This window comes from Phacochoerus africanus, chromosome 14 (genome assembly GCF_016906955.1).
Source record: "Phacochoerus africanus isolate WHEZ1 chromosome 14, ROS_Pafr_v1, whole genome shotgun sequence".
NCBI classification, from domain to species: domain Eukaryota; kingdom Metazoa; phylum Chordata; class Mammalia; order Artiodactyla; family Suidae; genus Phacochoerus; species Phacochoerus africanus.
The window spans coordinates 50521360-50547398 of record NC_062557.1 but is presented as its reverse complement, the minus strand read 5'-3'; the positions used below and the strand labels follow the sequence as shown (position 1 = coordinate 50547398).

The following is a 26039-nucleotide window of genomic DNA, read 5'->3' as shown; positions in this document are numbered from 1 at the left end:
TCATAGGTGCGGCTCGGATCCTGCATTGGTGTGGCTGTGGCATAGGCCAGAAGCAACAGCTCCCACTAGACCTCTAGCCTGGGAACCTCCATATGCTGCGGGTGTGGCCCTAAAAGGACAAAAGACAAAAGACAAAAAAAAAAAAAAGACGATGGAGCCAGGAGCTGAGCACAGGAGGTGGGATTGGTCCAAGAGTATAGACCCAGACTAGAGAGGGAGGGAGAGGGACGTTACTCAGCAATAACTGGATGTGTGTCAGCTCCCTCGTGGGAGCACCATAGAAGCCCCTGTGATATTAAAATATCTTCCCCTAATTGATTGCAGATGCCTATCAAAGAGGCCACGGGTGTTGAGCGGAGCACTCTAAGGCAGAGGGTGGGACTGGGGTTGGTGGGCTTCTTCATCAGGCCTGGACCAGGTGACTTCTCACACTCTCTTCTCTGTCACCATTGCCACAGAGGAGGGCCTGCTCCCAACCCTGAAACACTTCTGGCCATTCAGACACCTTCTAGTTGGTCCAAGCTGCAGGACCCAAGCCCTTCTCCACTGCTTCCTAGATTGTTTAATGCATCTGCTTTGTCAGCATCTCTCACAGATTCAGCAGGTGCTCCTGTCTCCCACACAGAGGCCGTGGGGTGTGCCCCCGCAGGGCTTTGCAAAGCAGGTATAGTGTGACATGGGGCACAGAAATGGCACAGATGCCCCAAAGCCTTTCCTTGCGGTAGCTCTCCTTCCCTGGTGGCAGCCACTCCTCAACATGAGTCTTCTCTCCCAAGTGGCTGCTGCAGGACAGTGCCTGGCCTCCTCCCAGAGGAGGCGGCTTGAGTTCCCCTGGGCTCTACCTGTTGTAATATGCACACCACCTTCCAGCCTCAGGAACTTCAGCTGCCAAGTGGGCAGGTGAAGGCCCGCACCACCTATCGCGAGTTTTAATTGAGACCACGGGCGTGAAAGAGTTAGGACTAGCTTCGTTGGCACCAGATGTGTGCGGGGCACTGGGCCCATGCTTAGAAGGACTCTGCCTTGAATTTAGTCTTCTGTTCTCATCTCTTGAAATTCTTAATCCTTTTTGAACAAAGGGCCCATTTTGCATGGGGCTCCACAAATTAGGTAGCTGGTTCTGGAGAGGGCTTCGAAAATTGAAACACACTGCAAAAAATGTATAGTGGGTTATTGGTGTTAGTAATAATAGCCACACACACATTCACACTCCCAAAGGGACATGTATGGGGCCTTTTCTGGAAGCCAGTATTGCCCCTCACTGCATGTGCCCTCTCCCAGTTCTGCCAAGGGTTCCAGCGCTGCTAACCCTTATCCTCAGGGGCTGACTCTACTGATTTGGGCACTTGACCCAACTAGCTGGGCAAACCCAAGGAAGTCCCTTTCCCCTCTGGGTGACCTCCGTAAAGCGGAGCTCTGACTGGTCCCCAGGCTAATCCTTTCCCTGCCCGCCCGCCCTCCACCTGTTGAAAATGGGCTCCTCTGAGCCTTGCCAAGCAGCGCTGCCCCTAGCGGGAGTCGGAGGCACGGAACTCCCTTTCAGGAAGACTCGGTTACAGCCATGCCTTCCCCACCTGCTCCCGCAGCCTCTGCTGGTCCTCAGCCGCCCGCATGAGCATCTCAGGAGCTAGCCCTGGGTGAGGACAGGGTCCACCAATGCACCAGACAGGGCAGGGGTGGCACTATGGCTTGGGGACTTCTGGGCAGCAAGAGTTGGGTGTGGAGGGGAAATCCTCAAGGCTGGATCCAGCGCTTATTTTAAAAGGGGATTGTGTCCAGTAGCATGGTTGTATGTCTGTGTGTCTGTGTCAGCACCCATCCACCTTAGTGTTATGTGTGTGTCTGTGTGTGTACCTGTGGGGCACTGCCTAGTAAGACTGTCTATACAAAAGTGTGTCTATCAGTGGACTCCGGGGTGTGGGTCTGTCACCATAGTTCTTGTGGGGCAGTGTAGCTGGTGGCAGAGCCCTGAGTGTGTAGACATGGGAGATGTTGTCAGTGTATTTGTCCTGTGGGGTAGTGATTCTGTGGGTGACTGTCTCGGACAATGCGTGTGTGCGTGTGCATGCATAAGGACGTGGGTGACAGTGTCTAGCTCTGCATGGGACAGTGATCCAGTGTATGTCTGCCTCTGTGAGTTGGTATCAGGATGCTACAAACTGGATGGTGTGTACATGTGTGCCCGACACAGTGTCCCAGTTTGTTTCTGAACGATTGGGACAGAACCCAGTGTGTGTGTGTTGTGTGTGTGCATGTGGGTGTCAGAGTGTCTCTGAAGCACTGGTTCAGTGTGTTTGTATCCATGTGCACCTGTTCCTGTGTGTTTGAGCAAGTGTGGCAGCGAGCTCCTGTGTGTGGTAGTGCCCAGTGTGTTTGTGTAGACGAGTGTTGGTGTGCGCGCCAATGCATTCGCCTGGTGTGTGAGGCTGTTTGTGTGTGTGTAGGTGTCAGCACTGTCTTTGCACGGCAGCAGTGCGTGTGGCCGCGCCCGGGTCGGCTGGTTCCGCGGATTTGGGCTGGGGGTGGGCCACGACCCCTCCCACGGGTGGCGGGCGGCGGGCTGGCCGGCGCCTCTAGGACCCGGCGGCGGCCGGCCGCTGTCCCCGGGCCGCGCGAGTGAGCATGTGCAGAGCCGGGCGCCCGCTAGCCTGCCGCCCGCCACCCGCCGCTTGCCGCCCGCCGCCCGCTTGGCGCCCGCTAGCTCCGTCGCCGCACCTCAGCCCGGACGTCCGCAGCCCAGGGAGCCAGGCGGCGGCGCCCTGTGCCCAGGGCGCGTCGGGCCGCTCCTCGCCGCGGGCCGCCCGGGGACGTGTGGGCGCCGAGGGCGCTTGGGCTCTGAGCACTGCGGGGCTGCGGGCTCGGCACCCCGGGGAGGCGGGCGCGTGGCCGCCAGAGCGAGTGCCCCAGCCAGCTGCGATCGCAGGGTGAGTGCTGTCCCCGGTGCCCCAGCCGGGACCCCAGCGCGGGCTGCGGGCAGGGTTCCCCCAGCCGCGGGCCAACAAGTTTGTGTAGACGCGGCTGGGAGCGCGGCGGGGCTGCACCTGCTCTGGCTGCGGGGCGCGCGGGCTGGGGCGCCTTTCGCTGGGCCGGGGCGGCTTTGCTGGGGAGTGTGCGCGTGTGGAAGGTGGTGGGGGGAGGAAGCGCTTCGGAAGGAGCGGGATGGGGCCGGGGTGCGCGAGGCAGTTTCCCAAGCCCTGTACCCCTCCTGGAATCCTCAGAGACCGTCCGTTTCCCCGGAGGGAGTCGCGAATTCAGGCCCCGGGAAGTGGGCGAGGACAGGATTTGGGGTGCGCACTGACTCTCCTTGGAGGAGACGTTTACCCAGCGGCAGCTCGGTCTCGTTTTGCTACCACGCCAGGCTTCCGGTCAGAGGAGGGTTTTCTCCGTCTCTTGGTGAACTTGAACGGAGGCTCGGCAACGGCGAAACGTACGTATTTTGTCCAGAAGATTACCCCAAGAAGAGCTTTGTATCTTTCTAAGTGTAGATGGAGACTCAAGACTAGAGGCTGCTAATTAATTGCTTTTATTTCCGTTTCTCCTGAGAAGCCTCCTGGGGATCCTGTGCCCCAGGGTAACCTCCAGGGTGGCTGTTTTCCTGAGCATCTGTGCCCAGGGTTGCTGCCTGCTCCATGCTGGCTCGCCCATGGGGAGGCAGGGGTGGAGAGGGAGCCCTCTGACCCTTCTCTGAGCAGTGGGGAAGGCTGGAGGTAAGAGTTCTAGCCCCCTCAGCCCTGCCCTGGGATCCAGCTGCTGCCCACACTCGCCTGGTCCCCAGCTGTGCCCAAGATGGACAGACTCTGAACTGCACTGTACTTTTCTAACAGGCTTAGACACTGCCATCCCTGTGGTCCCAGGAACGCATGCTCCAGTTTATGGAGCACCTGGGTTTATCCTGTATTGGAACGCCATGGTTGGGATCAGGAGATGAGGGCCTTTTTGTTTTCCCTTCTGAATTGCTTAGATTCTGGGGCACAGGAAATGAGGGCTGGTGGTGAGGGCAACGCAGGAGGCAGAAAGCTGGCTCGCTCTGCTCTGTCTGCCTGCCTCTACCCGGTGGTCGCAAGTGCTGGAGAGAGGCCGAGGGGGAGGTGTCCCACCAGCATTCCCTCACCACCCCAGCTTCCACTCCATATACTTAGCTCTGGCCTACAGTCCCTTGTGGAAGGTGCCCCAAGTGGGCCCCCAGAGCCCAGCGGTTCTATGGGGACCAGCAGCTGTGTTGGTCTCCATGCACACTCACTCAGGGAATCTTGGCAGGCAGCTGGCAGGTGGCTTGAGCCTGTCAGCCTCATCTTCCCCAGGAGAAGCCCCTGGCCCTCACCTTTGGCTGTGTCCTCCTGTCTTCAGAGGGGACCATTTCCACAGTTCCTCTGGAAGAATGCCTTATTTTGGGGTAAGGAGAGTCCCGCTTTCAGTGGGCCTTGGAGCCCCATGATGTGGTGCTGTCCTGTGGCCTATAGCATGTCTGGCTGGAAATGAGGAGATGCCAGCATTGGGCAGAAGGCCAGACCCCTGCCCCCCTTCTTCCTGTCGGCCTAGGCAGGCAGAAGTGGATATTGGGGACCACCAGTTGATTGGCTGCTGAAGCCTGAGCCTCTGAGTACCGGGGTGGGGAGTGAGTCACAGAGCTCCTTCCCCAGAGGGGCTGCCTGAACAGTCAGCCCCGAGCCTCCGGGCCAGGATCAAACCATGTTCAAGCAGCACCTCTCGGGAAGCTGTGATTCTCTTTGTAGACACTCGGTCTTGTGCTCCATCTGGCTCAGACTCTGGTCAGCCTTGGTGAGCCCTGTTCCCGGACCCTCCCTCTGGAACCTACAGAGGCCAGGGCAAAGGACTCAGTCTTCAGACCTTCAGGGTCCTTATCCGTAGGTTGTGGGTGATGATCAGACCCACTAGCAGGGGCAGAGCTGGGCGGGAGGCAGGCCCTGTTCCTCTGGGGAGTGAGCTTGAATGTGACCCTGGACTGCCTTCTCCCTGGGCCTCACAGTCTTGTTGTCACACTAATATCTGTTGGAGGAAGCTTTCACAGTCAGCATGTTGACATATCGTCTGGAAAGTTGTCGGAAGGGTGGCGCTTTTAGAGAACATGATTGGAGGGGAACTTGGTTCTCCCCATGTGGACATGAGACTGGTTGGAAGAATGGGCTAGATTAATTTTGAAAACCATAAAATACTCTGTGCCTCTTGGTAGCTATTTAGGCCTCTCTCCTCCACTTTGATTCTTTTTCCTTGCTGCCGGAAAGTCATGCAGTGCCCGAAGGGTTCCGAGGACAGGAAGGCGCAAGGCGTCCTCGACCCCTTCCCACTGCCTAAGCCTCCATCCCGGTGACTGCAGGCACTGGGGCAGAGCCAGAAAAGGGCGGGGCTGACTTTGGCTGGAGACCGCACCTGTTCCCCCAGATTTATCCCAAGTGGGGTTTATTTATCCCACAGTGGGGTTTGGACAACCCCCCAGAGTTTGCCACTTGGTGAGAGAAACATATGAACAAAATAGGGGTTCTGCTAAAGAGGTGGCTCAGAGAGAGCCTAGAAGGGTCTGTGATGGGCTCTTGCAAGAGTATGTTGGGCTCCAGATCAGCCAGCTAAAAAGGGGGAACTGGCAGGCCCCCCCCCACCCCCGCCCTGTGCTTTGTCTTTCTTTGCAGCCTGGCCTCTAGCAGGGTGCCTGGGGGGATCACCATTCCTGGAGTTAAACATGATAGAACCCAAAAACCTGAGTTCAGTCTAGCAGTAGCTGTTTGTCTTTGGTCAAGTTAATTTGCCCCCCGTCTGTCTCAAATTCTGTGTCTGTGATAGAGAGGAGGATGATTCTGACTTCTTAGGTTTATGGGAAGATCACTGGTTCATTCATTCGGTGACCTCTCGATTCTTTCAGCACACTTGGGAGAGTGTGAAAGTCCCTTGCAATGTCTTTGCAAGAAGATTTAATTTTATTTATATGAACCCCAGCACTGGTTTGCTGGAGAATTCCACCTGTCCCTGGCTACTGCTCTTTGTGTTCAGTGGAATTTTGACCTTACTATTATGTTTTATACCTTTTCAGCTACATTTCTTATTTTCCACCTTTTTTCTTAAGTTCTGAAGTCCAGAAGGTCAAAAGATTTGCCTCTTCAAAGGCAGGGACCCTACCCCGTCCCATTTCCTGGACCTTGTCCCACCCCAGGGCCCAGCACATCTATATTTAGTGGGTCCTTTGTGCCCTTTCTGAGCCTCCAAGACCCAGAGGCCTGGGACCCTGGGATGAGGGCAGCGTGACCCATAGAATGGGTGGATGGCCAGTGGGCACAGATTTCTGGGGTGTGCCCTGTGCCTCGCCAGGGCACTGACTGTGGCACTGACTGTGTCTACCAAGGGCTCACAGGCTGGGTGGAGAAGTGGGCAGCATGGCTGGGTGGAGAAGTGGGCAGCATCGCTAGGAGCTCTGACTCAAGTCAGGACACAATACCCAGAGCATCCAGCCTCGCCATCCAGCGCCAGGGAGCCACTCTGCTCCAGGGATCAGGAAGGCTTCATGGAGGAGGTGGCATTGGAGCTGAGCCTTGGTGGCCACAAAGCATTTCAGAGCCTCAAGATGGGGCGTAGGCATCCCTTGCTGACCTGAGGGGGACGTGAAGCATCACATGCTGGCCAGTGGGGCATAGAGTTTGGGAAGGAAGTTGCTGGGGGACTGAACCCGGAAGGGCCACTGAATGCCAGGCTGAGGCACTTGAACTTGGTCATCTGAGTCCTGGGGAGCCATTGCAGGCTGTGGTATTGCCAGTCTTGGTGTTAGAAAGCTCCCTTTGTTATAGTGCTGGGAAGGGCCAGCCTCTTGGAGAGGAGGTGGGGTCCAGATGAGCCTGAGTTGGGCAGAGACACCGGGGACAGCTAATTAAAGGGCGCCGAGCCCTGCTGGAGGCTCCCCCATGTGGCTTTGCTGGGGTCCCGAGGCTGAGACAACCCCCTATCCGGGCTGCCAGTTGGAAGCCTGGGCTCGGAGCTGCTGGGACCATGAATGCCCATCCCTTTCTAGGGAGCAACATGTTGGTGCTTGTCCTTTGTCTTTAGGGTTGTCAACCTATGAGTGAACCACCCTGGATTCCCCCACCCCGGGTCCAAGCCCTCTTTGCAACGGCCCCAGCAGCTGAGGTGCCTCTGGTGGGGCGGCAAGAGTTCGTCTCCCCTCCCCTCCCCTGCCAGTCCTCTCTAGTGGGGGGAGAGTCATGGGGTGGTAGAGTCGCATGACTGAACCCCAGTGGCCACTGGTCAGGCCTGGGCCATCCCTGAGCTCTTTCTCCAGCCCTCAGTTCCCCGGGGGCCGCCTCCTGTCCCCTCCCTGTTGCCACCACCCCTCTCCTGCTCAGTGCCTTGGAAACCCCGGTGTGGTGTCATCTATCCAACCCCTCACGCTTCAGGCTCAGCCACTGCTGCTGCCTGGACCCAGATAACCACAAAGTAACAGCTAAGGGCTCCAGTTGTCTGCTCCCTCCCCTGTACCAGGCTCTTGTTCCCTCCCGAGGCCCCCAGAGGGAATTCAGAGTCTCCTGTGCCCCTGCCCCCACCTTACCTCTGGGAGTGATGCTCTAGTGGCCTCCAGCAGACTACTGGGCAGGGTGCTGGGAGTCCTCCTTTGTCCAGCCTAAGGCTCCCTGCCCAGCCCTGGTGCCCCCACCCCAAGGCCAGAACCTCAGGCCGGGATGGGGCCCCACCCCCCTCTATTGCCCTGAAGCCCTCCATGTGGTTCCCAGATGGGAGGTTTCACATCTTGGGGAAAATGGTCCAGACCGGCAGAGGAGGGGTGGGGCCTGGGAGGCAGGCTGCTCACACACAGGGAAGCCCCTGGGAGGTCTGGCTCCAGGGATGCCCTATGAAGCGCCATCTCCGGGAGCTCTGGCATGTTTTCTAAAAGGTGCTGGTGGAGGCACACTGAACTGCTTTTAAGAATCAACCTCGCCTGGTGTAAAGCCAAAGCCAGTGTGGGGAGAGAGGCAGGCAGCTTAGTGAGCAGGGGGTGGGCTTTGGGAGGAGGAGACCCAGGTCTGAATCCTGGTTCTGGATCATCTAGCTTTGGCCAAGCCGAGCTTTTGAGACCTGGGGTCTCAAATGAGGGTGATCAGGGCATCTGCCTCAATGGGAGACTGGGGGAGGGGGGTCAGTGAAGATGGTGCAGGTGAAATACACGACCCAGCTACAGGTGCTTCATAAATGGTGGCATTGAAAAAGCTAGCGGTTGCTCACAGCTGTCTTAGCCTGGGGGCAGCTTCAAATATGGATGGGGTTCTGGGCCCACCCCAGGGAGCTGGGGGCTAAGAGGATTGAGGGCGGCTCATTTCACCCAGGGCTCAGCTGCTCTAGGCCTCTTGTCCAAGTTTCATTGTTTGCCTTTTTTGCACCCGTAAGTCACGGGCTATGGGTAACTAACAGCTTACTCTTTGATTCGATCCCACAACTCTCTGATTCACTCCCATTTAGCAGATGAGGAGCTTGAGGCTCCGTCCTATGCAGTGACCTGTTCAAGGTGGATTTGTTATAATGGAGGGCCTCCTGGCTTTGGGGTGCAGCCAGTGCAGCTCTGAGGCCATGGTTAGATACCCCCCAGGTGTTGGCTGCTTCTGGTATCCAGCTGCCTCATGGCTTGGCTGTGAGCCTTTATACAGATGCTGCTCATGGCCCAGCCCACCCCAGGCCCTTTTCACCTTCAGTCACTCAACAAACATTTATGGGCACTGCCCTGCTGGCTGGGTGCTGGGATGTGTGGATGTGGAGATAAATTGGGGGTGATCTGTGCCCTGGGGGAGAGGAGAGCATTGGCAGAGAGTGTGGGACAGATGGCTGGTGAATATAATATCAGTGGGAAGTGGGGAAGAAGTCTGGGCAGGGACAGGGAGTGGGATGGGGACAGGTTGCTAATTCTTTGGGTGTGTGGGTCCCCTGTCCTGCTCAAGGCAGGTGTTCTGGGCTGGGAATCGGAGTGGCAGCCTGCCTTAGAGGAGGCTGGCTTCATTGAACTCTGGTCTAAAAGGAGCTGTCCCCACCTCCCCAGACCAGGGGTGGCCCCTCTAGGAAGGGGGTGGCTCCAGAGAGGACTTGGTGGGGGGGGGGGCTTGGGGAACCCGGGTATGATCAAATCCCAGGTGTTCATCCCTGACAACACTGCATCCCACTGCAGTCTACCCTTCTTCATAGCATTTCCCAAGTCCTGTCTACACAATGTGTATGGAATTCAGGCCACATTCTCGGCTTCAAAATTCTGAACTGTTGATCCATTGCCCACCTTTTGGCTCCATCTCATCAGAACCTTTCTTCCCACAGCAGGAGGCCTCTCTCCCTTTTTATTTCAGTTTTATAGGATTTTTTTTTTTTTTTTCGCTGAGAGAATCCCAGCCTTGTAACCAGAAGCTTTTTGCCAACAGATCTGCAAACCCCTCTTCACAGAATTGCAATACGAGCAGGATAACATGTAAAGCTCAGGCACCCTTGTTAACCTCTGTGCATCCATAAGACCCAAACTGGGGAAGCTGTGTCCTTTGTGTCACACATTGCTCCGTGTCTGCTACATTTCTGGCGAGGCTCCCACAGCTCTGGATAAGTGGAGTTGGAAACTTCATTGCCCTAAGACTCCTCACAGGAATATGTTTCTGATATCAGGATCTGCCTATCAATGTATCTTTTCATTCATTTAAAAAAAAAAGTATCAGAAGTAGATGGCTGAGCATTTATGCTGCTGGGGGCTGAAATTACCAAGATGCAAAGGATGTGGCTTCTAGCCTGGATTCAGTCACAGTCTTGCAAGGATGACTGACAAATACAGGAACAATTAAAATGATCCTAGGATGGAGTTCCCCTTGTGGCTTAGTCGGTTAAAACCCAACTAGTATCCATGAGGACTTGGGTTTGATCCCTGTCCCTGCTCAGTGGGTTAAGGAGCCGGTGGCAGCATGGGCTGTGGTGAAGGTCGCAGACGCGGCTTGGATCTGGCGTGGCTGTGGCTGTGGCGGAGGCCGGCAGCTGCAGCTCCAGTTTGAACCCTAGCCTGGGAACTTCTGTATTCTGTGGCTGTGGCCCTAAAAAGCCAAACAAGAACAATGATTATCCCAGGCTGGTGAATGCTGGGATGGGGGTTGGCCCAGGCTGTGGGAAGGCAGAGAAATCTACACCAGTGGTGGCAGTCAGGGAGAACTTCTCAGAGGAAGTGAACCTTGGAGGATACGCAGGGAGGTATGTGCAAGGCAAGGAGGGAGAAAAAGACAGTGCAGTGTATGCAAAGGCACCAGGGGAGGTATGCTGTGGTCGCTCTGCTGGACTGCGCCGTGTGTGTGTGTGTGTGTGTGTGTGTGTGTGTGTGTACACGCATGTGTCATGGGAAAGCAGAAGGAGAGGCCCTGGCAAGAGAGGAGCTGGCTGGGCTGGATCAGGAAGGGGCCTTGTATGTCATGCTAAGGAGCTTGGAGTTTATCCCCAAAGCCACAGGGAGCTATTGAAAGGGGTTTTAAGCAGGGGAGCGCCATGATCAGATTTGCGTCTTAGGAGGATCACCCTGGCAGCCTGGTGGAGGAGGGATTGGAGGGGCCAAAGCTGGAGGCAGGGAGATCAGTCAGGATTTCTTGGGATTTTCTCTGCAGTTTTTACAAATCTGACGAGGCTGGCTGGGGTGGGCCTGGCACGCACTGGCTTCAAGAGAAAAGAAAAGCTCTGGAGACCCGTCTGAAATGGCCCTGGACTCAGAGTTTAATTCCACCCTCACTGGCGGATTCCCAGGCCTGCCGCCCCTCCCCCAACCCAAAGGACCCCCACCCCGCCCCCGCCGCTGGATCCCCCTATTCTTGGAAGCCTCGGAGCCCAGCAGCTCTCGGCATTTAATTAGGAAGGGTCGTGCTGGTCCAGACCCCCCCAGACCCTGGAATGCCAGGCCACAGGGACCTAAATGTTGTCTTTCCTCTCACACCCAGCCACTGTCCCCAGGGCACAGAGCAGCCATTGAGGGGTTGCTCGGGCCTGGCAGAGGTCCCAGGCCTCGTTAGTTACAGGCACTGGCTTAGTCACGCTCCTAGGAGCCTTTCTCCCGGGGACAAGCCCGTTCTTGTGTTAGGGGTAGCCCTCACCCAGCAGCCTGGCTTGTGGCAGCTGTGGGACCCTCTGCCATCCCCTGACAGTGCCCTTCAGAGGCGCCACCAATGGAAACCAAAGGCCAGCGTTGAGAACTGAGTCATGGGGAGTGGAGGGGCACCCCAGAAAGGCTGCTCTGAGAGCCCTCCTGCCTTTGCCACGGCAGGTGCCTGGCCCTGGATGCTCTTCTGTTCTGTTGGTTCTGACCTGCTGGCTTCAGGCTGCCTGGGAAGACTATGAAAGCCCATTCCCTCCCCAAGCCCTCTCCTATGTTAAAACCAACCCACCTCTGCAGAAGCATTTCCCAAAGATAGCGTGCAGCCCAGTGCACTCTGGGAGTCAGCAGATTGCACGCCCGTATTGAGCACCAGCTGTATACTCATGTCCTGGGCTGGGTGCACAGGTAGGTGGTGGGGCCTTATTACAGGCTGGGTTACATGGGGATTCAAAGTATAGCCTCTGAATGCAGACTGTTCCAAACCTTGGCTCCTCTGCTATCAGCTGAGAGACTCTGGGGAAGTTACTTGGCCCCTTTGGCCCCTGTTTGCTCATCTGTAAGTGGGGATAATACAGCATCTCCCTCGGTGGGTGAGATGATCCAACAAGTGTTTAGCTCAGTGCCTGGCGTGTAGGAAGGATTCAGTACAGCACTGCTGCTGCCATTCCTCTTCCTTACTGCTCTCATTACTGGATCTTCCTCCTGCTCCAGGGTTGAGTATTAGTCCCACTTTACAGATGAGGAAGCTGAAGCCCAGAGAGGTTAAGTAACCCACCTGATGGCACACAGCCATCCAGTGGCAGAGCTGGGATGGGAACCCAGCTGTCCGTCCGGCACTCCTGCAGCACAGCCAGCTCCTTTGCTAAACAGAGAACAGGAGCGTGGGGCTCCTGACCGTGGGGCAGTGGGAAAGGTGGACCCTCCTACTGTATCTGAGCCGTCTTTCTCTTCTCTTCCAGGTTTCTGAGCCAGGAGATGAGAGTAACTAGAGCTCAGGGATGACAAGGTTCTGCAGCTGCGGGGCCCAGAGGCGAGAGATAAATGATGATGTCCTTTGAGCACCCGCTGGAAACTGGGCAGGAGGGACAGTAACCCCAGGAGAGCATAGGCCTTGCAGGGACGCGGGGATGACGCCTCTGGAGGCCCCAGCCTCCCTCCCGCCTGGGTGGTAGGAGCCTTCCCCGGGCTCCAGCCTGGAGCCCTGCTGCTCAGGGGCATGGCCAAACCTTTCTTTCGACTCCAGAAGTTTCTCCGTCGGACGCAGTTCCTGCTCTTCTTCCTCACGGCCGCCTACCTGATGACCGGCAGCCTGCTGCTGCTGCAGCGGGCCCGCGTGGGCCTCCCGCCTGGCCCCCGGGCGCCCGGTCCCCTGCAGGCCTTGCCTGTGGCCGCCGTGGCGCTGGGTGTGGGCCTGTTGGACAGCCAAGCCCTGCACGATCCCCGGGTCAGCCCAGAGCTGCTGCTTGGCGTGGACGTGCTGCGGGGCCCCCTGGCCAGGCCCCGGCCTGGCCCCCGCTGGCTCCGCAGCCGCAACTCGGAGCTGCGCCAGCTGCGGCGCCGCTGGTTCCACCGCTTCATGGGAGACTCGCAGGGGCCGCCTGCCCTGGGCCCAGAAGCCCCCAGGCCAGCCACCAGCAGCCGAGGTAGGTGCTCAGCCCTGAGGCCCCTTATATATGCAGGAGCTACTCCCAGGAGCCCCATGTCAGGTCATAGGATTGGTGTCCCCTCTCCCTGGCCCTTGTAGCAGCCTGAGAAGTAGGCACTACAGGCCCTTGGCCTTCACACACCATCCCTTCCCTCGGCTCTGCGGAGGAGAAGGGCCTGGGAGGGGAAGCCCTTTGAGTTTTGCTCACCCCCCAGCTCGGCTCACACTTGGCTGGAGGTTGAGATGTGTGAGCATCTTAGAGCCGAGACAGACCTCAGCTTGAATCCTGGCTCAGCCCCAAACTTGTGGCATGACCATATCACCTAACTTCTCCAGGTCCCTCAGAAATCAAGGTCGAGTTTCCTGCCTCAGGGCTGCAGCAAGGAGTGAATGTGATAACACAGAGCAGCGGTCTGCAAAGTGGGGTCTCAGCCCAGCAGCCTCAGCACCCCCTGGGAGCTTGTCACAAGGGTATATTCTCAGGCTCTCTCGGACTTACCACGTCCTAAACTCCAGCAGGCACTGCTTACTTAAGTCCTCACTTAAAGAAGCAATGGAAGGGGCTGCAGTGAAAGCTGAAGAGATTGTGATGAGATAAACAGGACAAGTTGTCACCCATTGTAGATACACCAGCGGTTTCTGCCCTGAGCCCCCAAGTGGCCTCTATACTCTGGCTGACCCTCCCCAGTGACCACCAAGCCTGGCGTGAAGGGTTAGTGCCTGGTGGAGCAGGACCAGTCAGGTTCTGGTGTTGAATGGTGACAGTTCTGACGGGTCGGTGCCCTCCACAGATTTTTCAGTATTTGGATAGCTGCCAGGATTGCAGGAAGAATTTGCACCCTGAGGGGCTGTGGTGTCACCTGGCTGGAGATCGTCAGAGAAAATGGGGAGAGATAGGCACTGGCCCGAGAACCGTCTGGGAGCCCCCTTGCCCTCTGGGGGCTCCCTGGGCCCTGTACAGCCAGGCAGGCCTTGCTGGTGGAAAGTGGCCCACTGGCCAGCCCTTGGGACAGCTGCTGGGGCTGCAGACAAAGAGGGCGTCTCTTTGAGGCCGGGCAGCCCGCCATCCTCCTGCGAGGGGATCCGGCAGCCGCGGAAGCTGCAGGAGGCCCCATCCATCACTGGGCATTTCATTATACCTTGGACAACATCCATAATGGAATAAAATGTCAGTAAGTTTACTGGGGGAAAAATAGTAACTTCTCCATAGCCAGTTTGTTTTTTATTGATAGTAATTTCTAAAGACATTCCAATATCTCCAAAGCCATCGTTAATAGCCTCACGGCCTGTCCATTTTGATGTGCAAATGAACAGATGCGGAGTCACAGACAATAATGCATCGCCTCCATTTCAGCCGAAAGTAATAAATCCTCCTCAGAATATGTCCCCATGCGTCCTGGGAAGTCCTTTCTTTCTTTCTTTCTTTCTTTTTTTTTTTTGCACATTCTCGCCTCTGTCAGGGAGTTAGAAAAACCATTCATTATTTTTCTAGGAAAAGGGGCTCATCTCCTCTAAACAGAGGGGGAAGTGTCTGCATTTCAGGACCTCGCTCCAAACTGAGACAGGGCAAGCCTGCCATGGGTGTCCCCTCCAGCTGGTCATTTCCACCCAAGGGCCAGCCAGTAGCTGGCTAGCCACTTCTTGTCTTTGAAGAACCCGAGCCTGACTGCTTGAAACTATTTCTTTCTCTCTTATTAACGTGTTCAGCTAATATTTACGGAGCTATCGTCACCCTTGGCCCCAGGTTAGAGTGTAGGATCAGAATAATAATAGCTATTACTTATCTGAGCATCTGTTATGTGCCAAGCATTGTTCTGCCTGGATGTACATCTGTTATCTCATTTAATTTAATCTCCAAACAGCCCTATGATGTCAGCGGTGCCATCACCATTTTAATGAGGAAGGATCTGCATTTCAGGGAAGTAGCGCTGTCTAAAAATGTTTACCATTAATACTGATATATTGCCAATGAAACCAGTCGCCACTGAACCTGTACTCTGTGCATCAGATGCTTTCCATGCTATCTCGTGGAATTCTCACAAGCACTCCATGAGTTCCACGGGACCTCATGCCCATTTAGCAGATGGGAAAGTGCAGGCTAAGGAAAAGGTGGCGACGCGTTCCAGGTCACACAGCCAGGTAGTAGTGGAGCCTGGATTTGAATCTAAGTCAGCCTGTTCCCAAAGGTGTGCCCTCCTGCCCCTGCCGCCAGCTTCCCCCCCAAACATCTGTGTGCCAGTCTCAGCCTTCAGGGGTCTTGAGCCCAGGCACTTTTAGAACTTTCTGGTTAATTTCCCATCAACACTGATAAATGTTTCACAACCCCTGAGCCTATGTTCTGGATGTCTGCTTGAAAGCTGTAATAGAATTTCTTCTTTGCTGAGCAACACACATCAGAAATTTCTCAGATACTAGTTTTTTTCTACTTAGTTGGTGGGCTGAGGAGAATGATTGATGCTCACTTATCTGGGTGAAAGCTCTCTGGCCTTGGTCGTCCTGAGCCTTCGTAAAGAGAGAGGGAGATGCTTGTAGGGCCTGGGTATCTGGGGTCCCGAGTAGAGGGGCGGAGCCTGTGTCCATGGACGGATCCTGGGTGTGGCCACGTGTGTGCTGATGGGCATCCCTGGTGACGGTGGCCTGGAGAGGTCCATGGCCACCAAGGGTCAAGACCCTCTGGCAGACATGGAAGCAGGTGCCCATGGCTCTCTCTGCAGCCCCGGTGTTCTCTAATCTGAGGCCTCCGGGTCTTCAACCATTCCTGGCCCAGCAGGGAGCCCCGACTCCTGCCATCTCGGTCGTCTTCCATGGCCTTGCCTTTCTTGACCTCGGCCCTGGGAATGGCAGGTTGTGTAGCCAACAGCCTTGCCCCTCCTTGTCTTTAGGGCTCTCTGCTCCCACTCTCGCGCCCTCACCGGATGTCCATGTGGGGTTTAGCAGCTCTAACCCACCACTGGCATCGTGCCTGACCCTGGTGAGTCCCCAGCTAAGGAGAGGGTGTGTTCCTTGCCCTCAACGAACCTGAAGTTGTGGTACAGAGACAGGACACACAGGTATACCCGATTTTTAACTACAACAGTTAATGATGAGGATCTGGGAGACGGCAAGTGTTTCAGACACTCAGTGTGACAGTCCACAGAAAGGAGAGGCCATAGTGACACGGAAGAAGCCAAGAGGGAACAGAGGGTGGGAGAAATGAGCTTGGGTGGAGAGGGGTCATTGACCATTGGGCAGCGGAGGAAACCGAGGCACAGAATGTTGAAATGATTCAGTCCAGATTGAAGCGTGGTGTTCACACCCGGGAAAACTGCTGTGGATCTGGGCTGCAGAAAATGAGGCCACAGACCCCCTCCTCCAGGTCCCTCAGCAGGTGGCCCTGAGCCTCTGTTTTGGGCCAGGTTCTTGGCAAGAGTCAAAAGCAGTCTCGCCTGATCAGGGAGCCCCTCTCTGGCAGGTGGGATGGTCACTCCCCAAGAAGCCCTCTGGGAGCTGGCAGGCTGTGGGGGGGCTTTGGGTGAGCTGAGCACAGCCATTCCCCGGGGGATGGGCATCTTTATCACAGGTGCCCAATCTGGATCTTGGCACAGCTGTCGTGGGTGTATGTTTCCAGCTGGGACCGTGTGGCAGTGTGTTTGCACAGTTCCTTCAGCACGCCGAGGTGCATGTGACATTTACACACTAATGCACTTGTTTAGTGCGCAAGGTCTCCAGGGTTTTTGTTTGTTTAGTTAGTTTCGTGTTTTTGGCCATGCCTACGGCATGAGGAAGTTCCTGGGCCAGGGATCAAACCTGGAGCAGTGACAACTCCAGATCCTTAACCCACTGAGCCATCAGGGAACTCATCTCCAGGCTTCTCTGGGCATCTCTCTTGGTGTGGCAGGGCAAGGCTGTTACAGGCTCCCACTGGCATGTGCACAGTTGAGTCAACATTGCCGCGGCTTTGTGGAGTCTTGTCCCCCAGTGTCCCTTTCCAGGGATGTGCCTGGACTAGCAGAAGAAAGTTGTATTCTGGCCGATGCCAGGCTCCTGGCAGGGTGTCTTGGGGGACAGTGGCCATGAACTGAGAAAAGGGGCAGGAAGAGAACAGGTGGAAGTGTCCAGAAGCACTTCAGATTGGACCACAGCCTCATCCCTGGGCTTCTCCGGGAAGCGCCTTAGCCAGGGTGGGCCCAGGGCTAGGACCCTGCCTCTTTCAGGGACCTCAGTCTCTGCTGTGCCTCCCCGCCCGCAGGCACATACGTGGGGTGCTTCAGTGACAATGGCCAGGAGAGGACTCTGAAGGGGGCCGTGTTTTTCGACTTGAGAAAGATGACCGTCCCCCACTGCCAGGATGCGTGCGCCGAGCGGTAAGTGTGGGGCCCTGACCGACAAGTCCGCTGGAAATGGGGTTAAGGGTGAGTGCCAGAAAGTGGGAGTGGTGTCCCCTGAGGTGATAGTTCAGCTGCCAGTTGGCTGTCATAGTGTAATTAGAGCTCAAATCATCAGATCCCAGTTGTCGGGAGCAAAGAGGTGGCAGGGGTTATGGAAGGAGCTCTGGGCTGGGTGTCAGGAGACCCATGTTCTTGTCCTGCTGTGCCAGGGACCCAGCCTTATCCTGGCCCCACACCCAGCTGCCGAGCTTTGATCCAGAGCTCTGGGTCAAGGTCGGGACTCACCCCCCCGCCGCTCTCCCCGCAGGTCCTACGTTTATGCCGGCTTGGAGGCGGGGGCTGAGTGCTACTGTGGGAACCGGCTCCCAGTGGTGAGCGTCGGGCCAGAGGAGTGTAACCACGAGTGCAAAGGGGAGAAGAGCTCCGTGTGCGGGGGTGTGGGCCGGCTCTCCGTGTACCGCGTGGAGGAGCTGCAGCCCAGCTCAAGGAAGCGTGAGTGTGCCCGCCTCCCTGAGCTCTGTCTGTCCCCTGCTCTGCCCCCGCTCCCGCATCCGCAGCCCCTCATCCAACTACATGGCCCAGAACCCGCGCTTCCCCTTCCTGGAAAGGCTCCTGGCGAGGAGTGGGGTTAGGGTCTGCCGAAGGCTGCTTGAGTTCATGACAGAGGCACATATTTCCTTGTCCCCTGAGGGAGGTCCTGGGCCTGCGTGTGTCTCCCGTGCTGTGTGGCCTCAGGCAGCTTGCTTCCCCTCTCTGAGTTCCAGTCTGTTTTGTAAAGTGCAGAGGCAGACTTCAATTTCTAGCAACAGGGCAGACCAGATGGTCTAAAAGTTTCCTAGCTAGAAAACATCTAGAAATACTGGGTGGAATTGAACAAATGTTGTTTTAAATGCATGGCTGAACTAACAAGAAAGTAAGGAAATCCCTGGCTCCAGGAATGAAGCAGGAACTAGGAATCTCGGTGGCGAGGTGAGGGTCAGAGAGGATGCTGTGAAGCCCTGGGAATCTGCAGGGGGAAGCCGCTGGTCTTGGCAGCCACACGGCTTTAGCATCTATGGAGAACAGAAAAGGAGGCTCTGAGCCTGTCAGGGGAGGGAATTGAATTGAAATCGCTGCATAAAGTCAGATTTTTGAATTTGATTCAATTTGAAGTTTTAGATTAAAAAAAGAACCACCTGCCAGTTCAGAGAGAAAAACTTGTCTGTTTTGACCTGAGGTTCAATAGAAAAGATTTCCTAAGAATTTTTTTTTTTTTTTTTTTTGGGTTAAGGGCCTTGCCCACAGCCTATGGAAGTTCCCAGGCTAGGGGTTGAATTGGAGCTGTAGCTGCCGGCCTACACCACAGCCACAGCAATGTGGGATCCAAGCCACTTCTGCGAACTGCACCACAGCTCACAGCAACACTGGATCCTTAACCCACTGAGCGAGGCCAGGGATCAAACCCACATCCTCATGGATGCTAATCGGGTTCATTACTGCTGAGCCACAGTGGGAACTCCTTCCTAAAAATTTATAACCTAAGCATTTATAATTGCAGGTTGGTGTTTGTATGAGTGGTGTGGTTCAGATTTATGCTATCTGCTTGGTACTGAAAGCTCTAACGTGAAAACTGGCCCTGTGCCACCTCGGGGGTACCCACAGAGGCAAATGCAAAAATCTCTCTTGGGAGCTGGGCCACCAACCCAGGTGTAAAGAGTTCCCGTGGTTAAATTCTCACTGAAGATGAGTTTACAATTCAGACTTACAGAACTCAGGAGGAATTAATCAACCACGAGGGAGAGTAAGCTAATGGATCAAACAGCAATACTGAGCCTCCCAGAATTTCACCTGAAAGTGCTATCAGAGATGAGGCGTTCCCATTGTGGCTCACCGGATTGGGAACCTAATGTTGTCTCTGTGAGGACGTGGGTTTGATCCCTGGCCTCACTCAGTGGGTTAAGGATCCAGCATTTCGGCAAGCTGTGGCATAGGTTGCAGACGTGGCTCAGATCCGGCATTGCTGTGGCTCTGGTGTAGCCCTGCAGCTGCAGCTCTGAATTGACCCCTAGCCCGGGCACTTCGATATGCTGCAGGTGCAGCCAGAAAAAAACAAAACAACCCCCCCAAACAAAACAAAAAACAGAGATGACACATAGGGTACAATATTCAGTATCTTGTAATAACCTGCAGCGGCAAACTATCTGATAACTGAATCACTTTCCTGTATACCTGAAACACTGTAAATTAACTATATTTCCATAAAAATTTTTTTTAAATAGAGGTGACAACTGAGGGGGCCCAGCTGGATGCATGCGAAACTCAGTTTGTCTTCATTACAAGACAACAAGCCCCAAATCCACTTAACATAATTACAAAATGCTCTTTTGTAAAATTATGTGGCTGTGTGCATTTGCACCTTTGAGGGGCCATCCTCTTCCTGAGTGGGAGGAGCCAGAGCTGGGAGACCTCCCCCCAACCCCACCCCTGCCCCCCGCTACTGGCAAGAGTGGGACCTCAGATGGTGGAGGCACAGCCCAGCATCTGGGATCCTCAACTCATGAGCTCAACCAACCTCTGGCCGTGGACTGGGGCTCTAGAAGAGCCCTGGTTTCTGGGAGAGCTTTCTTAGTGGCGAGTGAGTTTGCCAGGTGGTACAGAAGCCCAGCTCTGAGAAGCATGGGTGAACCTCAGAGCCAACCCCAGCCACTGTCTGTGGGGTCAGAGTGATGGGGGCAGTGGCTCAGTGCTCAGACCCACCCAGCTAGGCTGCTAAGGTGCTTCCTGTATTCAGACAGGATGTGTCTGGGAATAAGGGCTCCTCAGATGGGGGGATGGGGACAGGGGTGCAGATGCTGACAACACACTCTTTACAGATTCACTAATGAGGTCATTTACTCATGGACACCTGCTCTGTGCCAGGGTCTTGCCATGGTACATGGACGTCTCAAGTCCCACTCTGTCACCTGGGCATCCACGTGGGCTTTCTGAGGACCCAACTGCTTCAAGGTGGCTTTTTGGACCTTTCATTTTCCTGAATTGTAAAAATATTACCCCCTTCCCCCCTGCCTTGACCCTCACCCTTGCCCGCCAGGAGGATCAGTTCTGTGTGTGGGCTCCGGGCTGCTCTGCCAGCTCCTCCTGCCCGCTCAGCCACTGACTCTTAGTGATCCGTATCTGGCTTCAGGGTGCCTGCTGGTTTAGGGTCAGATGGCCCAATCGTTCCCGCCAGCCTCAGATCCCGAGTCCTCTAGACCAGATATCATGGTTCATGTTGAAACAGTTTAAAAGCCCACCTCTTCCGGCAGACCATGGAGCCCATGCAACTGGCCTTTGCCTGCCCGCTCACCTCTCTTTGTCAAGAGGCGACCAGGTGACCCTGTAGCTGAAATTCCAGCTTCTCACTAGCAGGGAGCTCTCAGAAGGAGTGAGACCCATGAACGTGCTCCCGGGGTTGGGACTGGGGGAGGTGCCGAGCAGGTCATCAGTAGCTCCACCCTGGAGGCATCCTTCTGCCCTGAGTGGCCCTGGGGCTCTCGTCTGGGAGCAGGGGGTGTGGAACAGACTGTGCTAGATGACAGCCTCTTCCCCGACTGTCACAGCTCTGAAGTCTAGAGGCAGCTGATGGTCCATCTCCAGCAGTGTCTGGTAGCACTGACCTGTTACAGGTCATGCTGCCCACCCTCCATCTGCCCCACTGCATCCAGCTCCTTCATTCAGTCAGCACTTATTGGACACCTGCTGTGTGTCAGGGTCAGGGCTGGGTGTGGGCAGCCCAGAGGTGAACCAGATGCAGCTTCCCCCCGCCCTGGCTGCAGGAGGTACTCACTAAACACTCCCCAGCACCCCAGCACCCCAGCCAGCCCGCCTGTCCTGCTCACCCTCTCTTGCCACATGCCCCACAGTCTGTCTCCCTGGTCCCACCCCCAGCGCAGCTGACCAAGGACCACAGCCCTGTCCATGTCAGTATTTTGTTCTTCTGGAGCCTGGTCATGCCACAGGATAGGACGGAGTTCTGGGAGCCCAGCACGAGCCATCACCACCCCTTACAGAAGTTAGGGCAGGAGGCTGTGGGCAGCATAGCTGCGCCGGGGGCTGGCAGGTGGGGGCACGTTGCACCTCAGAACAGCTCTGGCTGCCAGGCATTATGGAGGTGAGGGAGCGGAGTCTCTGAGTCCGAGACATGCCCAGGCTGCTGCCCGAGCCCCTGGCAGTGCCAGGACTTGATCCCAGGCCTGAGGATGCTTGGCCTCGACTGTTTTCCCAGCAGCAGTCTGCTGTCCTCCACCTGTGCCCTGATATCCACAGTTGGCCACGGCCAACTGGATGTTGGTCCTGCTTTGCAGTTTTGCCCAGAGAGAGCCTTCCCACCATGGTGCTGGCTGACAAGCAGGTTTCTGCTGCTGGCCAAGGTGTGGCAGGCGGAGAGGACCGGGAGAGATGCTGAGAGCCCAGGAGATGCTGTGTTCAAAGGAGCATGGGCTGAGAGGCAGGGCGCCTCCTGGAGAAACTCTGATGAGTCTGGAAGAAATAGAGCAGTTGGTACTGGAACATTCCAGAAGGTTTGTTCTGCACCAAGGAAGCCAACTAGGAAGCTGGACTTTTCCACCAGAAGGTCTGGAGAACAACTTGGCAGGGGGTTTCGCGTGCACCACGGGCTTGAGGAGTTTCCTAGAATTTGGTGGGAGTTCAAGATCAGAGAGAAAGCAAAGGGTGGTGTGACTTGATGGCACAGCAAGAGACTGTGGCAGAAGTTCAGATTTCCACATCTGCTTTGCTTTGTGTGTGTGTGTGTGGATAGGACAGAATGTTCCAGAATGGGTCACCTAGTGCAACCTCTAGCAGATAATGGATGCACACTCCAGATTTGTGGAAAGAAGGAGGGAAGGGAGGGAGGGAGAGAGAAAGGACAGGCCTGTCCCCCGAGAGCTGGCGGGAGAAGCAAGATGTGAGTTCAGCAGTTTCAGGCCAGAGGTCCCTCATCGGCGTCCCTGGGAGACCAAGGGTCTGGGGCCCAAGGTTTCTCTCAGGAGCTTGACTTGACTGTAGCCTGTCCGGGCAGTTTGCACCTCTGAATCGAAATCTGCCTCTTCTGAGCATACGTGCACCTGTTCCCAAAGTCACCGTTTCCCCCTGTGACTCCGAACGGCGGCCACCACTTCTCACCAGAACCGCATTTCCTTCTCTGCAGGGAGGACTGTCACGTACCGGGGCTGCTTCCGACTGCCAGGGAATGTCACACATGCCTTCGCCGACTCCCTGGTACAGGCCAACATGACAGTGGAGACGTGCTCGGGGTTCTGTTCCCAGAAAGTAAGAGCAATTCTGATTTCACAGCCCTGTCCTTTAACCGTCCCGCACGCGTGGTGGTCTCGGAGAGGGGGCAGGGGCCCGGGCCGGGCTGCAGATGTCTGTTCTCGGAGCCTGGGTGGGAGCCGAGGAGGGAGGTGGCGGGCGACTTGGCAGCGTCACAGAGGATGCCAGCAGGGATCCTGCTAGCGCCGTGATCCGAGGCCGGGCGGGGAACCGTCGGCGAAGGTTGTAAAGCTGAAAGAATCCTGCCTTTCCCAACGTGAGCGCTTGGCACGCATGTCAGATGTTAAATTGACTTGGTTTGGAAGCAGGAAGATGCTGGCTTGGGACTTGGGGAAAGCTGATGGATTTTCTGTTATTTGCACTGACAGCCTTGGGCCATGACTCCGATGTCGAGAGCTGTAGTCACTCACGTACCCCTGGCTCAGCCTGGGCTGAGGAGTGGAGTGCGAGCCTGTGCAGGGGCCGGGCTGGGCACCAAGGGCCACTGTCCCTGCATTGCCTGTCAGCTCTAGGGTGGGAAATGTGGGTCAAGGCCAGATGGCACTTGCAAGAGGCAGGACCTGGGTGGGATGTGAAGGGGACCAGCAGGCCACCCACAGAGCTTTGCCACCCGGGGCTAGAGTCCTGCGATCTCCAGACTGGGCCAGATGCTGCAGCCCTAGAGATGGGGGTGAGGGGAGGCTGGGGCTTGGGGGCTGCCCTGATGTGCTGGGGTTGATGGGACTGTGATAGGCTGGCAGTGTGACAGACGGGGTAGGAGAGAGGAGGGCCTTGGCAATGGTGATGATGATGGTTAGTTATCGAAGTAGCTCACTGGTACCCATCATTGATTCCATGCTGGGTACTCTTCCCACTTGACAGGTGTTAACCCGTTTAGTCCTCTGGACAAGCACGTGGGGTAGATGATGTGATGACCTGCATTTCTGCAGGTGAGGAAACAGAGAACTTGGGCATCTGGGCTGAGGTCACGGAGCCAGGAAGGGGGCAGCCAGGCTTGGACCTCCACCGAACTCCGTAGCCTGCTGGGGGGGCTGGACACGGAGGAGCCAGCCCCCCAAGGGGGCCCCCACCCACCTGGGAGCCGCCCTCCCTCTGCTTCCCTGCTCTCAGCCCTCTTGAGAGGCTTCTCTTGGGGCGTGTGCATGGGGGGGAGACAAAGCCTTTTTCGTGTGCATTTTCCTCTCGCATAAGCTCAGGCTTTGAAGTGTCTCTCTTAAGTCTCCAGCGTTTCCGGAGCCGAGGCCAAGGCGTCAGGGCCCACTGTCGGGCGTCAGGGCTCCCAAAGACCATTTGTTGATTTGCAGGCTTCCTCCCCTCCCCGGGCCTCTGGGGGCTGGAGGGAGCGGAGCTGGCACAGCCAGGGGCATGCTGCCCGTCTGGGCTTCCTTCCCACCTGCAGTTCAGCGCAGCTCCCTGGAGGCCTCCCCCCACCGGAACCAGAGGAACCCAGCTGGTCCGACTGCTGAAGGCCGGCCTCCCCAGGCAACACACATCCTCCTGTGTGCGGGGCGCCAGTGGTCGCTAGTGAGGGTGGGTGGTCTGAGCCCTGCATGCTGCAGAGCAGCCCCACCCGGAGCGCCTGGCTTTCCATCCCACTCTTGACACCACCACCCGTGCGTTTTATGCCACTGCTCTGGGTGTGACATCAGTGGGGGAGGGGAAAGGTGGGTGAGTGGTCGTGGTCGAGGAGGAGACGACAGGAAAAGAAATGAAAGGGAGTGGCAGCATCATGGCTGGGCGTCTCTGGCGCTTTAAATTATTTTCAATAGCCAACCTGCTCACAGGGATGGACGCAGTACAAAGACACCAAAGGGTGTGGAGGTGACGCAGTACAAAGACACCAAAGTCTTCCTCTCACTCCTGGGTGCTTCCTCGGATGCAGCTGACGGGGCCTGACCTCTGCATCTACTCTCAGAGCAATTCTGAGCATGTTCAAGCGGTGGTTCCTTTGCGGAGTCATGAGGCTTCTGCAAACCCCACCGATGGAATCAAGCCACACACACCACCCTGCCCCGCACTCCTTTCCTGCGACAGCCTTAGAGATTGCTCCACACGGGCACGGAAAGCGCTTTTCCTCCTTTTAGTCCGTTACACGGATGTCCTATAATTTATTTAACCAGCGCCCTGCTGTTCAGCATTTAGATGGTTTCCAGTCTTTTGCTCTTACGACCGAGGCTGCAGTGACTGTCCTGGTCGGTGGGCCGGTGTGTGTCGGTGGCGGACCCCCTGGGTGAAATTCCCAGGAGATGCTGGGTCAAAGGCTGCGTGTCCTTGTCTTGCGGGTGAACTTTGCCAGGGTGCCCTCGGTCAAGGTCAAGGTTGTGTTCATTTGACACCCCCACCCACAATGTGTGAGACAGGAGCAAGGCACCCTTGTGACTATTCTTTTGGGGAGGATGGCTTCAAAGCCACATAGATGCCTCAGCATTCTGGGGACACCTCCCCTGGGGCGGCCCCCGAGGCCCCCGAGAATTCCGCCTTGTGGTTACAGACACACAGCTTTGTTAAAGGCTTCAAGTCCCCTTCAAGGAGATTAAACCCCAAAGCCTCTGGCTATGACTCATTGTAGGGCCCCTTCCCCCACCTTGATCAGCCTGGTGGAGAAGGAGTGTCACCCATTCCTCTCCCCACCTCTATGTAACCCGTTCCCCGTGCAAATAAAGTATCCTGCCCGAAGGGAATCAGATCAAATGTGCCCTGTACAGAGATAAAACGACACTCTGCTCTCACGCACAGCGTAGGGGGCTAGAGCGGGAGAAATTGAGCCTCCGCCCAGGTCCACCTCGGGAGGGTACAAGAACAGTTGTAAAAGGAGTCGAATCCCTTCAACTCCTGTATCCAGCCTTTCTTAGGGACCGGCACAAATCCAGGTCGCTGCAGGTTCGCCTCGGAGCAGGTACCTAAAGATACCTGTGGGCTCTTGGGACCTTCTGCCATCGTGTGTCCTAGGGCTTTGTACCTCTGCCCTTGAGACGCGTTTCAAGGACAGGTGACCTGCTCAGCTCTGGCCAGCAATGCTGAGAACTGTTCAGGTCAGACAGAACAAGGAGAGAGGGCGTCCAGGGTTCTCAGAAACAGCCTTTGCCTGCAGGCGTCGGAATCTGTGCTGGCAGCTCGGCTTCCCTCCTGGCCTCCCGTGTCGTCGGATGGGGCTGGAGCCATGGCTGTTTCCTTGAGTCCCATTGTTCATGGATCCACAGGGTTTTGCAGCTGTGAGGAACAGGGTCACTATTTCCAGCTTTCAACTTGAAAGCAGGTCTTGCCAGGACACATTTAGTGGGACAGGAGCCAACACATCTGCTGACCCGGAGCATGCCAGCCCCCCTTCCTTCACTAGAGCTCACCCCTGGGCGGGTGAAGACAGGAGCCAGGGGATTCTGACGCCCCACAGAGTAAGGTCAGAGCCTGGTAGAGGTGCAGGAGGCTTGGGGAGAAGGATGAGATGAGGGCTGGAGGATGTGGGACGGTGTCAACAGGCAGACAGGCCTGAGGAGCACAGCATAAAACTAGGCAGCAGCTGGGCGGGTAGGGTGGTGGGAGAGTGGCCAGCCTGCCCAGAGTGCAGGGCTCCACGGTGCCATGGCAGAGGTAGGGCGGGACAGGTTGCAGCGGGCCTGGGGTGCCCGCCTCACAGTCCAGATGCTTTTCGGTG

The 26039-nt window shown here is 56.3% G+C and overlaps 1 protein-coding gene across 6 annotated transcripts in view; it reads left to right on the top strand.

Moving 5' to 3' along the window:
* Positions 1-1535: 1535 nt before the first annotated feature.
* The window catches only part of WSCD1 (WSC domain containing 1), a 40696-nt gene continuing 16192 nt past the window's right edge, over positions 1536-26039 (top strand). The window contains exons 1-6 of one of the 6 annotated variants that reach the window (XM_047759309.1): positions 2700-2924; positions 3359-3427; positions 12043-12726; positions 16957-17071; positions 17403-17587; positions 22263-22384. In XM_047759309.1, coding sequence (XP_047615265.1) covers positions 12300-12726; positions 16957-17071; positions 17403-17587; positions 22263-22384 — 849 coding nt within the window. In that variant the 5' untranslated portion in view covers positions 2700-2924; positions 3359-3427; positions 12043-12299. Of the gene's footprint in view, positions 1638-2699; positions 2925-3218; positions 3428-12042; positions 12727-14590; positions 15779-16956; positions 17072-17402; positions 17588-22262; positions 22385-26039 lie in introns of those variants that run through there. The other 5 variants (XM_047759307.1, XM_047759310.1, XM_047759308.1 and 2 more) reach the window with 5 other exon arrangements.